Here is a 13,937-nt window from a genome sequence, read left to right as displayed (position 1 = left end):
ACTGATATCCTGTTCTTATGGTGTCTGTATCAGCGTATGGCGGTGGATAGTATTACGAAGAATACGCTGACTTAAAAAGTATCCTGAATGCATTTTAATGCATACTTAGGGTAGAATGTGGAGAAAAAAAAGACATTTATGTTACTCCGAAATTTGCTGAGGCGTGGGATCGCTTGTTATCTTTGTGCACATGATGGCAGAATACTGAGTGACGACCAAGCGAGTTAGCTGCGCGCTACGAGCCACGTAGTTATGAACTTGCGTTCAGGAGATAATGGTTTCGAACCCCACCAAACTGTTGATAAGTTTCCGTAGTTTCCCATTTCCATACGAGGCAAATGCTGCGGCTCTACCTTATTAAGGCCACGGCCGTTTTTTTCTCAGGGTCGATGACCTTAGATGTTAGGTCCCTTTAAACAACAAGCAAGAAGCTTTCTTCTCAAGTCAGGCATTTCCTGTTCCTTCATCCCCGAAAACCTCACTGAGTTAGTGCGATGCTAAAACACTTGCAAGAGATATTTAATCTGATAACTATCTTGATCGCGAGTTTTAGGGTATTGTTGAAAAGAACGTGTACTCCTCATGAACTTTATATCTTAATTATCTAAAGAATGTGGTCTGGGTTCTTGGATAGGCAGAAGATAAACACTGGTTGCCCCATCTGTAATTTGCAAAACGTATCTTCTCATCGCTTACAGAACCTCTTTGTACCTGCTGAGGGCGAACGACCGCCGTGTGAAGTCCAGCACAAGAGCTTCCGGGACACATTTATTGTCATTGTTTACAGCTCGTCTGGAGGTAACTTTGAAGGAAAATAATGTTTCAAATCCACAACAAAAATACTGTGGTTTCTAATGACGATGGTGATTGTTTCCAGATAATTACACTTTCTTAACTCGAATGAGTCCAGTTCCATGGCTGAGTGGTCACCGTCTTTACATTCGGGTTTATTCCCAGCTGGATCGAGGCATTTTAAATAATTAATTCTTTGACTCGAGGACAGTGAACTTGTGCTACTCTAGACATCCGCCATACACCACACAAGCACGCAATTTCATCTACATGGCAGACGACGCATTCCTCTACTGAGGACTTGCCTTACAATGGCTGCACTAGGCCAGCAATGGCAGCCGAAAGAAGTTATTATAATTCTAATAAGATACCTAAAGACACTTCGAAAATTGAAGAAGTCAGAAAGAGAATGTTAAGGGGTGAAAAAGAAAAAGAAATAAAGTGGGAAGAAAGCAAGAGTTCACCCGATAATAATAATAATAATAATAATAATAATAATAATAATAATAATAATAATAATAATAATAACCGGGCGAGTTGGCCGTGCGGATAGAGGCGCGTGGCTGTGAATTTACGTCCGGGAGATAGTGGGTTCTAATCCCACTGTCGGCAGTCCTGAAGATGGTTTTCCGTGGTTTCACATTTTCACACCAGGCAAATGCTGGGGCTGTACCTTAATTAAGGCCACGGCCGCTTCCTTCCGACTCCGAGGCCTTTCCTTTCCCGTCGTCACCGTAAGACCTATCTGTGACGGTGCGACGTAAAACCACTAGCAAATATTAATAATAATAATAATAATAATAATAATAATAATAATAATAATATACATTTCAACTTATTCTCGTCCGGCTCCAGAGTAACAGCTTTCGGTTGCTTTCGGTTCAGAGAGTGCTGGGTTCGATTCTCGCCCGCGTCTGAGATTATAATTGCATCTGCTTAATTCGTGCCACTATACCAGGTGTTTGCGATACCTTTAATATATATTTCTCCATTTACATGCAACACATCACACACCTATTACCTCAAAACCACGTAAAAATGAAGGTTCCTTCAATATCGGGTTGGAATAAGAATAGGCATCCGGACATAGGAACTGGCCCAAGTTGAATCATGAGACAAATATCGAACCCTTGACACAGCTAAAGTGTTGGAAAAGCGACAAAGAAAAAATAATTTCAGCTTATTCTAGGTATTCCCGAAGCTCGAGAGTCAACCTGACTCTAATGGCTTCTGACAGGGGTCTAAAATTCGGATGTTCTCCTTAACAACAATTCCTCTTTTCAGATTAAAATTCCAATGCGGAATAAATCGTGAAAAAATCTAACAGCTGAACCATAGCACTAACCATATTCCACTAGGTCGGAAGGAAAATGGTTTATATAGACTAATAGAAGTAGTTGTAAAGCACAAAATGTGCTTCCGAGCCCTACTTATCCTTCGAGATCCTTCAGATCGCATCTCGCCGGTAGCGTTGACAACATACCCTGGGACACCACAGAGGGGTCTTAGAAACCCAGCACGAAATCATTGAATATATTTCTCATTTTACCAGTGGAATTTAGGATCATCGATGTGAATTAGGTTGGTACCTCTCTGTGAGCTACAATGAATCCTTGCAATCTGTTAGTTGCAAGGGGCATTCTGACGACACAGACAAATAGGCCTTAAGTTCATGCTCCCAAAAAACCCAGCTTGGCATTCACGATAGTGTTTTCCTCATAAATTATTTCCTTTTGCAGTTGCCCATTGTTAATGTTTTGACGTCGAATATTTTTGTTTGCCTGGTTGATAATATGAGTAGTGTATCTGTGTGATTTTCGAAATGGCTACTTCCGGATTAAGACTATTAGAAAGAACATAACATAGATACCGGAGGATGGTGACAGTGACAGATATGAAAGTGTCATCTGGGTGTCACAACGTAACTGAAGACATTGAGTGTAGCGGAGTTCATGTCTTCGAAGCACGTTGGAATACCCGACCAAGAAAATCTATCAGGAACACTTACTCTAAGATATTGAACCCATGACCTTTGTGCCCTAAGAACATTATGCATAAATCGACAATCATTTAAAAGTTGGATTCTTGATAGCATGGATTTGACACGTGACGAGGGGGTGATTACCTTCGGTCCCACGCTCTGGGGTACGTGACGTCAGCCACACGTGTCGACGGCGGAAGAATCTCAAGTCATTTTTGTGAACTATTTCAAAGCGCGTGTACATGGCGTGACCCAAGCCAAGTCAAAAAAATATAGTGCTTATCAAAGGGGGTCAATCATCTCACAAATCGAACCCGTATAAATTTTAAATGTCCATGAACACTACCGCCAGAAATGTAGCAAGCATGTAGTCACGTTCTAAACTCTTGAAATTACAGTTTAGTTAAGTCAGAAAATTTATAGAAATTTTCTTGGCGGCAAAGGGAGATATCCGAAGAGAGGGGGTAACTGCTATAAATATGAAGGGACGCCATGACGAAGTCTCCTTCTCCGGCATTTGTGATACAAAGCGGATGAAAAATTGTTGAGCTGCTCTGCGAAATCAAACAACAAAAGTAGACTGAGTTCAACGGCAGATTTTAGCCATTGTGGCTAGGTCTTGACTCCATGAGGAGATAGTTTTCTTGAGTGAAACAATTGTACCAGATAGGACGGTCAAAGTACTGAATAAATTCTAATGTGATTAAGTAATTCGTGTGCGGAAATAATTATAGTCCATCGTGTGCGCTCAGCAAACAAGTGAAGGGTATTCTCTTTTTTTATGCTTTATTCCAGGAAACCTGAAGAAAGATAATAATGATCTGTACAGCCATGAATGTAAAAATGGCTAAATAAAATGCCAGGGTCGCAGGTGAGCCCTATGACGAACAATGGTGTGACTACATAAGGTAATGTGACTTTCCATCTTACTACCTATTATATCTTGTTTCATGATCTCTGAAAGTGTATTTGAATGGGGATATACGACGCAGTGGTCACCCCTACTAAGTTTTGTAAATGTGAGAGTACAACTAAAAGAGTCATTAGTTTTATTTTCCACTTGGATAAATTTTTGAAGTCTTGCGAGTGCCGTATAATGTTGTAAAAAGTTATTGAATAGGGTTTCGAAGTGATATCACGTCCAATGTAGATCGTCATCCGTGTGAGTGTACTGCCTATATTTTGTGATGTCAAATTAAGACGTTCATTCGACGTAAAATTTTTCTGTCTGCAATTTGGCGTTAATAATATAGGAATCCATGGTTACTCATTTTCAATCGAGTGGAGGCGCGCTGTCGGGTGAGAATCTAGGGTGATAAATTTGGTCACGGAGAGAAACGTTTTTCTAGGCCCATTTTAAACTGTGTCTGACTAACAATAAAAAGATCTAGTAGAATGTTTCAGTCATTTTTAGTAAAAATCAAGTTATTAAATACGATATCCTTTATGCGAAGTTATTCATGATTAATGCATTGTGCGATATTAGACGTCGAGATTTCTAGTAAGGATTTTTCCCAGTTCTTTGTCGATGATAATTGTGGAGCTGGGAAACAGAGGTTAGTTTGGTTGATATGAGATTTGTGAATCAGGTTGGACCTGTCATTGAAGCCGGGACACGGAAGCCCGAGGAATGTTTTATATGAGTTGAGATGAGTTGTGCGAATCAGGTTAGAGTCCTGTCATTGAAGCCGGGACGTGATAGCCCGAGGAATATTTTATAATGTTGGGAATGGAAAGAAATACATAGAAATCCATAGCGGTATTAATTGGCGACGCGTATAATTAGTGTGGGCATCTTGAAGCATAATCTGTGCATTTTGTTGGTTAGAATATCGTATTTGTTTAATTATGTCGGCAGAGTTTAAAGGTGAGCATTTTGAGAAGCCAGTCAAGTGGAACAAACCAGGTGTTTCATGTTACTGCCAAGCGAACTTGGGGACGAGAGGCCTCAGCTGTGCCATATGATAACGGGACAGGCGTGGAATTGAGATTGTATTCTCAATTCCGGGGAGAACGTTAAAATGCTGGATTTAGTTGAAATTCATAGCCGGTAATAATCTGAGTGTTGTGAAATACTGTAAAATTTGTTTAATTGGGGACGTAATGAACATTTGAAACCATGAACTTCGAGTATAAGGAACAGAGTAACCAAATTAAGGGTTGTCCAAAATATAGAGCGATGGCTGTGATGATTGGTTTGTCTGTGAGGGGTGTGCAATATTCATAAATGGTATGACGAGATATGACATCGTAATTATATGGCGAGTTGTTTGGTTTGTACGTAGATTCTTAGGATATCCAAGTGTTAATAACGGTTAGGACTAGATTAGATTTTAAAGTGTGAGATCATGAGACAAGATATATAACTGGACATGAATTATGTAACGATTCTTTTCCAGCCAGATAAATGTCACAAGATTGAATTCACATCACAGCTGCGTAGGAATTTGTGAAGAAACCAGAGTCCGCGGAGATAAAATTTACTGTCCTTTAACATTTCGTTAAATCATTTAAATTTATTTAATTATTAAATTCAGTGAAACCGCATTTTGAGATAACTTTAATCAAGCGAATAACTTGGAGATGCATTCTGGAAATTTTAGTTTGTTTTCTGGGGAATATTTAAATGTAAAGTAACGATTAAGGGGACATATCCGAAGGAAATGGATTTTACTGCCACAAAGTTTGTGAGCATTGCTATTGTTGTGATTATTGAACTTTGATTGATTGAGCAGTGAATGTGCTGGGGATAGTAAAGTGGAAACTTTGGTCATCAACCGATGTAACTTAATTCTGTTTAGCCTTCAGCCTAGAAACTTGGATGGTCAGGGGGTCATCAACCTCAGTGACTTAGATTAGGGCCATATGCCATTGTAGCATCATTTCCTTGCGGTCATCATCCACAATGACTTTAAAGTAACTTCGAAGATTAGATGTCGGTCCATGACATAGACGCAGGTCACATCGATTCAATTAAGGGTCCATACCGTAGAACCACTGTGTGGTACACACCGATTGGACGGCCTTAATTATACCCAGAGTCCAGAGTTCGTGTTACGAGGGCTGGACCATAACGAATCACTATGATGGTACATGTGGTCTCACATGGAAGCCGAATTTAAGGATTTCCAGACTTTCCTTTCTTAAATGATTAATAATTGAGACAATGGTTTCTAGTATGAATGCCCATCAGGCAGTTACGTTAAAGTCTCACACCAGTGTTATGACCTTTATGTAAAAATGATTGTGGTGTCCAGTGGACACAATTGACTTCTATGATACCGTTGACATATCAGATTACTTCAGAATTTTCCTGAATAAATAGGAATCTTTTAAACAGACCTTTCATTCCAGTAGATAGATTAGAATTACTGAACCCTACCTTTACCTCAGCAAGTGACGAAGAACCCGATACGACCCAAGAGACAGATCTCATGAACTTTGCTGATAGGTAAGAAAGGTAGGTATCCCTCAATATGGACCAAAGGGTTCAATATGGTTTTATTATTACGAGATGTTTTTACTGTGAATAGAGTATAATAACTCGTAAATATCGATCTAATGAACTAGCTAATAATTAACTTTCTTGTATATCAGCTATTTTCAAAGTATCATTCCGTAGCATTATATCAGTTAACCTGCTCAACAACGATTGAAACCCAGGATAAGTTTTCTACATTCTAATGATTACCTTTCGGATTCACCTCAATCATCAAGACTAACTTCCCGGAGATCCAGAAACCTCCATATCAATGGATAGGTGGATCCATCTGAAACCCTTCCAGCCAGTCATGAAGAGTCGTGGTCTACATGGAAGAGTCTGAACAGGCTGAGGTCTGGGGTCGGTCGATCTAACATCAATATGAAGAAGTGGGGTCTCTCCGAAGAGTCAACCCTCTGTGCCTGCGGAGAACTACAAACCATGGCGCACCTCCGTTATTGCAATTCCTGCCCTCTCGTTTGTACCATGCAAGATTTAGTGAAGTCCACACCAAATGGTCGAGATCTCGCCGAACTCTGGTCCGATATAATATGATAATAGTTACTTTGAATGTAGCCTACCTCTAGTGTGTTTTTACCAGTTCTCTAAGTATTGTTTCTCATTCTTAACTGATAATTGATATGATTTATTGCCTCTGATACGAATAAATAAATTATATCAATTATTCAATGAATGCGAATACAAAAATATATTGCGCCGTAAAGTTATGTTCCTGTATTATTGAACTATATAGTAGATAATTATAATAAGAAGTGTAAAATGTCGTTCACTGTGATATTAACACTAAATACTGACAGGATTTGTCAGACCCCATTGTTGTAGCCATGTACGAGTTTTAGAAGTGTGGTGTTCCAGGTAAACGGCTACTTATTGCCGATGCTGATGATGACTAAGTCAAACCGAAAGTTGGCAAACGTTGAGATGCGGATATAGTTGTTGAGAAATGATTAAGCTGGTATTGAGACAGGGCATTTTAATCAGACAGGCACGTTATATTCTGTTTCCCACTTTCACGTCCGTTACTCACACGAGGAACGCACCTCTTCCGACGAGTTCATGACCCTCATTCATGAGATAGACTCATGCGGGCGTGGATAACACGCTACTTTCGCTCACATCCGCATCGCTTATCCTGAGAATCACTCCTTTGAGCACAAGACAAGAATGGATACTTTTGCATGTTCACATGTCCGCTGGCCGTGGTCTAGGGATTAGCAGAATACGACGGCGACGAATGTTTACTCTATCACATCTTTCCCCAGAGCGTCTTCTTTCTCTATCATGTTTACACCTTTTTTTTTCTACGAGCTTTCCATCATTAAAAGAGAAAACATTTTTTTGGATAGGGGCAATGGTATTATGCAAGAGCCACTTTACTTAGCTATTACTAACCTGGGACAAAAATTTCGGCATACAGACACGCAAATCTCTTCAAGGATTATTGTCTGCAACTTTTTTTTTTCAATTCATATTCATAAGTGAACAAAAATTAGCTCACGTATATACGTGGAACGACCGGGCGAGTTGGCCGTGCGCGTTGAGGCGCGCGGCTGTGAGCTTGCATCCGGGAGATAGTAGGTTCGAATCCCACTATCGGCAGCCCTGAAGATGGTTTTCCGTGGTTTCCCATTTTCACACCAGGAAATGCTGGGGCTGTACCTTAATTAAGGCCACGGCCGCTTCCTTCCAACTCCTAGGCCTTTCCTATCCCATCGTCGCCATAAGACCTATCTGTGTCGGAGCGACGTAAAGCCCCTAGCAAAAAAAATAATATATATATACGTGGAACGAAGCTTCCGCTGGCCAGTGAGTACACTGCCGCAAAACGAACATTTCGAATAGTCATCATTTTGTATAATGGATTCAGTTTTAAATGACGGCAAGTTCAGTTCTCGAAACGTCAAGACAAGAGTCACCGGCCTACCCTGATTACAATTGCTGCTACGATGACTCCACTAGGAGTAACTCACTGTCTTTTAACACGCGTGCAATGTCGCCGCGGTTCAGTGTGCAACACCCACCACTGACTTACGTGTCAATAAAGCAGGATGCCATATGACAGCAGTTCAGTGATCAGAGAAAATTGGTCAGAAAGAAGTCCCCACTTGCATTTCAGATTTTGTTGCGATATTTTTGCTCTGTACTAACCATTTACCTGGTAGTTTCTTCGAAGTGCTCTAATACTACTCAACAACCGCGAACCTAATTTGAAATTTGTCGGGCCGAATGGCACAGACGGTATGGCGCTGAATTTTTGAGCTGTAGTTAGCGGGTTCAATTCTGGCTCAGTGTGGCGGTACTTGAAGGCGCTCTAATACGCCAGTCACTACGGTGGATTTACCGACACGTTAGAGAACTCCAGCGGAACAAAATTCCGCTATCTTGGCGTCTCCAAACGCGTGAAAATAGTTAGTGGGATATACAACCAATACTATTATTACTTCTTTACTATTCTTCCTGGCCTTATCCAAATTTTATGGGATGGGCAGTTAACGTGGATCTGGTCTAAATTTTATGTCATGACCGAGCTCGACAGCTGCAGTCGCTTAAGTGCGGCCAGTATCCAGTATTCGGGAGATAGTAGGTTCGAACCCCACTGTCGGCAGCCCTGAAGATGGTTTTCCGTGGTTTCCCATTTTCACACCAGGCAAATGCTGGGGCTGTACCTTAATTAAGGCCACGGCCGCTTCCTTCCCACTCCTAGCCCTTTCCTGTCCCATCGTCGCCATAAGACGTATCTGTGTCGGTGCGACGTAAAGCAACTAGCAACAAAAAAAAAATTATGTTCGGGTACCTTTCCTAACGCCAGCCCTGTGTGGAAGGATGTATTCACTATTACGTGTTTCTGTGGGTAATTGACTCTGGGGTGTGTTGTAAGCAGATGTAGAAAAGTGTATTAAGGCGAATAGACCTACAAGCACCCAGTCCCCGAGCCAGAGGAATTAACCATACGCATTTACATTCCCGGCCTGGTCGGGAATCGAACCCGAGGTCTTCTCAAGAAAAAGCCGCTACGTTGATCATTCAGCCAAGAAGCTGGACCAATATAATAATAACAATAATAATAATATATAATAATTATTATTATTGTTGTTAATTTAAAACCTAAGTCTTGTTTAATAATCAAAATATAGTCACAAACATAGTCTGTAGAAAGTAAACTGGGCAAAAACTGTATGTGTAAGTCACTTACAATTTTCCATTCGTGTCTTTACATTCTCTGTCGTGCATAACATAAAAGGTACTTTGTTGTATTTAATTTCAGAGCTTGACGCATCATGATCAACACCCTCGCGAAACTTACTTTAGTGTGAATTGGCTCATAAAGTGTATCACTCGGGTATTTGTTCTAATAATATTGGTTGTTTTAACGTCCTTCAATTCTCAAGAATTTCAAGAGTCACAGCGATATCGGAAACCTTCCCTGTAGAAGTCGTTTAACTTGACTGAAGACAAAGACACGGAATTTTGGTATTTAAAAATCCCCAGAGTCGAACTCGCTATCTTTGGAACAGAAGGACAATCCCTAACCAACCACGTCACTGAGATCTGATTGTATGTGCGAATTAAGGAGAGGACAGAGATATTAATTTGAGGAAGTTACTATTCGGCAGGGAGCCTCCGTGGCTCAGACGGCAGCGCGTCGGCCTCTCACCGCTGGATACCGTCGTTCAAATGCCGGTCACTCCATGTGAGATTTGTGCTGGACAAAGCGGAGGCGGGACAGGTTTTTCTGCGGGTACTCCGGTTTTCCCTGTCATCTTTCATTCCAGCAACACTCTCCATTCTCATTTCATAGCATTTATCAGTCATTAATATATCGCTTTGGGAGTGGCGACCCCATCGTACTAATAGCCTATATCTGCTTCATTCATCACACCCTGACCCTGTCAATGACTGGAGAACAGGTTGTAGGTTTTCATTTTCACTATTCGGCAATTTCCTTAGGACTGAAATTATTAGAAACCACGAAGAAACCATTTCAAGGATTACCAACAGTACCATTCGACTCTATGGGTTGAGCTAACTTGGGTCAGATGATAATGACCTAATCTAGAAGATACCAGAGACATGTACATCTTGTCATCACTCATATCTTAAATGAGGTATAGTCTTTATGACATTATCTATCATGTATAATGTATGTACATCTCAATTATCTTATCTCACTTGCCAATGTCAATTGAAGATGTTTACAATACCGTGCTGACATTCTGTCAATCAATCCTTTGGACGCATAATAATTTATGGAAAGTAAATCTTTTTTTTCTTCACACACGTGAATAACTAATGTTCGGTAATCTTGTAAATAAAAATAACAAGTCACCAACGAAATCGAGTCCGTATGATTAATAATTGGACACACAAAATTGTTGCATTTGATTTTTACACCTGAAACTCATGATGTTCTATGTATACATGAATAATTTATTCGAAACAATTCAGTTATAAGCAGTTCGTTTTATGAACATGTATTACTTGAAATGGTTGAGCTGAAGAGCAAACTTGGTCTATTATCTTTATTTTTTCCAGGAGTTAAATGTCGGTCTATCACCTACAGGTTTTCGGCAGCGCTGGGATCGAAAGTGGTGTGGACGGGAAAGTAGCATTTAAAGCATAATTAAGGGTCGGTATTGGTATATGCCTGCTGTGAAAAGCGGAAACAACGGGACTACCCATTATGTCTGAACAGTTAGATCGATTCAATGTATACGAAAGCTAATAAAGTGAATTCACTGTTGCTGTCAACTATACTATATTGTAAGATGAACGTGAGATCATTGATAAAATTCCCTCCGCGGATCAGTCGTAGATTGACGACATCCCAAGATCACGATTTTCCAAAAAGCCGCAGAAAGGCGGGAAAAGTCCATTTCGCACACTGATGTACGTTGTAAGTGAAAAGCTCTGGTGATACATTCAAGGTTTTCTCAACAAAAAATAATTAATACCTAAGTAATGTATGTTCAGTTTTCAGCCCGAAGGCTGGTTTGATCTCCTCATCAGCTATTATAGATGGCCTAGCCATCACTGAAGAGGCATAGTAGGGAAATGGGGAGTGAGGTAATTCCCCGTTGCTTTCCTCACCGACCAAGGACCAGGGGGAAAGTTTTCATTCGGGCCACCTAGAAGGTTACGCCTTCTCTCTGGCCAGGAGATTTGGCGGGGTTTGGAGGTTTGTTGGTGTTAGGAGATGAAAAGAGGGAGCATTGATTGTTTGAGGAGATGTGAGGGTTTGGCCTCTTGGCTAAGGAGCGTAGCTGTTCTGTGCTTTATTATATAGTGTTTACAGTTGCATATGCATTTGTGCTTACAGATTTTATATTAAGGTTACAATTATTGGTACATATGGTTTTGGATACAATTATTGGTACATGTGATTTTGCATATAGACTAACTAGGCTGTGGGTATGGTGGAATGAGAATGGTTGGCAGCAGGTGTGAGGTTAAAAGATGAAGGGTGGCTGTACAGTTGTGAAGAGAGGTGATAAGGAAGTGGAGGAGATCTAATGTGGGTGTGGATGGGAGTTGGGGGCTTGAATGAGGGAGAGGTGGATAGGCTTATCGATATGGAGGGATTGGAGTGGGGGGGTGGCCGGGGGCTGTGATGTGTAGTGGTTGATGGATGGCGGGTGGATGGGGTGGTGAGTGGGAGGGTTCAACTCGGTGGTGTTCGCTGAATATTTGGGCACCTGTAGTGATGAGTTGCTGGACGTCTTGTTCTGTCGGTAGTTGAAGCCGGACCATGTACGTTGGGCCGTAGCTGCTGCGTATCCTTATGGCCCTCCTTACAGGGACTCCAGTGGCACGAAGTTCTTGAGTTATTTCCCTTTCAGCGATATCCGGGGTGATGCCCCGTAGTACGCAGCTGTATGTTGACTCGGGAGGTGGTGGCTGCTGGGTCGGTGTTGCGTGGTCAGCGGTGTTATCTGGTAGGGCCATTACGGTTGTTGCCTGGTGGGGGCTGGGGGTTTGTTGGATGGGAGGGGGGCCAGAAGTTGTTGTTACATATCAGTCCGCTAAGCCCACTGAAATGCATGCACCAACAGACACTATGAGCAACTTGTTTTACATCATCCATAACAGGGACTAGCATCGCTCATACCTCAGTCACTTGCATATTATCAAGGCGAAGGATGAGACTGAGATAGGTCAATGAAAGTAACAAATTTAATCCAGCCCATACCAGAAGGCATAGTGCACTGTATACACTAGGCCTCGCCAGCAAAGGCACGCCTAAGGAAAACGTCGCCTAAAAGTCTTCTGGTTTCTCGGCCACCTGTAGAATGAAACGAAATGCCGAAATTGGCACGCAGGTAGCCTAATTGGCGTCATTTCATAATGCCTGCAGTTTGTAGCAAAGGCTATACAATTATTATTATTATTATTATTATTATTATTATTATTATTATTATTATTATTATTATTATTATTATTATTATTATTCCGACTCGTTGGCTGAATCGTCACCGTATTGGCCTTCGGTTCAGAGGGTCCCGGGGTCGATTCCCGGCCGGATCGGGGATTTTGACCGCTTCTGATTAATTCTCCTGGCTCGGGGACTGGGTGTATGTGTCCGTCCCAACACTCTCCTCATCACATTCAGACAACATACCACACTAGAAACCACCACGGAAACACGCAATAGTGATTACATCCCTCCATATAGGGTTGGCGTAAGGAAAGGCATCCGGCCGTAAAACATGGCCAAATCCACATGTACGACGCATTTCGTACCCGCGACCCCAATGGTGTGAGAAGAAGCGGTAAGAAAAGAAAATTATTATTATTATTATTATTATTATTATTATTATTATTATTATTATTATTATTATTATTATTATTATTATTATTATTATTATTATTATTATTATTATTATTATTATTACCAGTCCCGTATGTACTGTAGGTGCAGCGTGACTACCTCTCACCCGAAGGCCCCAGATTCGATTCCGAACCAGTCGAAGAATTGTAATTCTGAAATGGGGTTCTTGCAGCGATATGAGGTTAACTGATGAGCTGTTGATACGACAGGCATTGAACCCGGTCACAAATCAATCAAGATGGCTGAGGATGTCATATCGTTAACCACTTGAAACTCCAGTGCCTAGAGGTCACCTGGCTGGGCAGTAGTCGTCTTGGCAAGCCAAGGCCCTTCATGGGCTGTTACGCCATTTTCCTTGTATTATTATTACCTCGTATTATTATTATTATTATTATTATTATTATTATTATTATTATTATTATTATTATTATTATTATTACTCAAGTTCGCATACGAGCATGTATTTGACTTCCATCACTTCTGTCCGCCATTTATGCTTTCCTGATCACTATAAATATACACCACTTCGTGGAAACTACAAATGCATTTTATTTAGCCACCGACTTACTAGCAATGTTCACTTAGTAGCTAATGTAGCAGAATACAGTAGAACAGGCATAATGGATATTTTAAATCATCGTTGTCAGGGGGACTATGAGGACATTTCACGTGTCTAGACCACAACAAGTCTGACTGAACACAGACACAATCATCCAACTGTTATCCATGCGAGAAAGTTGAAAACATGATTTTTAACGCCAACATCCAATGTCCACAGAAAATTGTAATCGAATTTTTATGTCAATATCCCAGGAATTGCGATGCGTTATCCGTTA

At 41.0% G+C, this 13,937-nt stretch overlaps 1 protein-coding gene across 1 annotated transcript in view; it reads right to left on the bottom strand.

Moving 5' to 3' along the window:
* The window catches only part of LOC136874448 (serine proteinase stubble), a 145,107-nt gene extending 132,889 nt beyond the window's left edge, over positions 1 to 12,218 (bottom strand). Inside the window, exon 1 of the mRNA XM_068227806.1 lies at positions 11,969 to 12,218. Within this exon, the coding sequence (XP_068083907.1) occupies positions 11,969 to 12,218 (250 nt within the window). The remainder of the gene's footprint in view (positions 1 to 11,968) is intronic.
* Positions 12,219 to 13,937: the final 1,719 nt, after the last annotated feature.

The sequence above is a fragment of the Anabrus simplex genome, chromosome 5 (assembly GCF_040414725.1).
Source record: "Anabrus simplex isolate iqAnaSimp1 chromosome 5, ASM4041472v1, whole genome shotgun sequence".
NCBI classification, from domain to species: Eukaryota; Metazoa; Arthropoda; class Insecta; order Orthoptera; family Tettigoniidae; genus Anabrus; species Anabrus simplex.
Note: the sequence above shows the minus strand (reverse complement) of the source record. Positions and strands in the feature narration are given on the sequence as shown.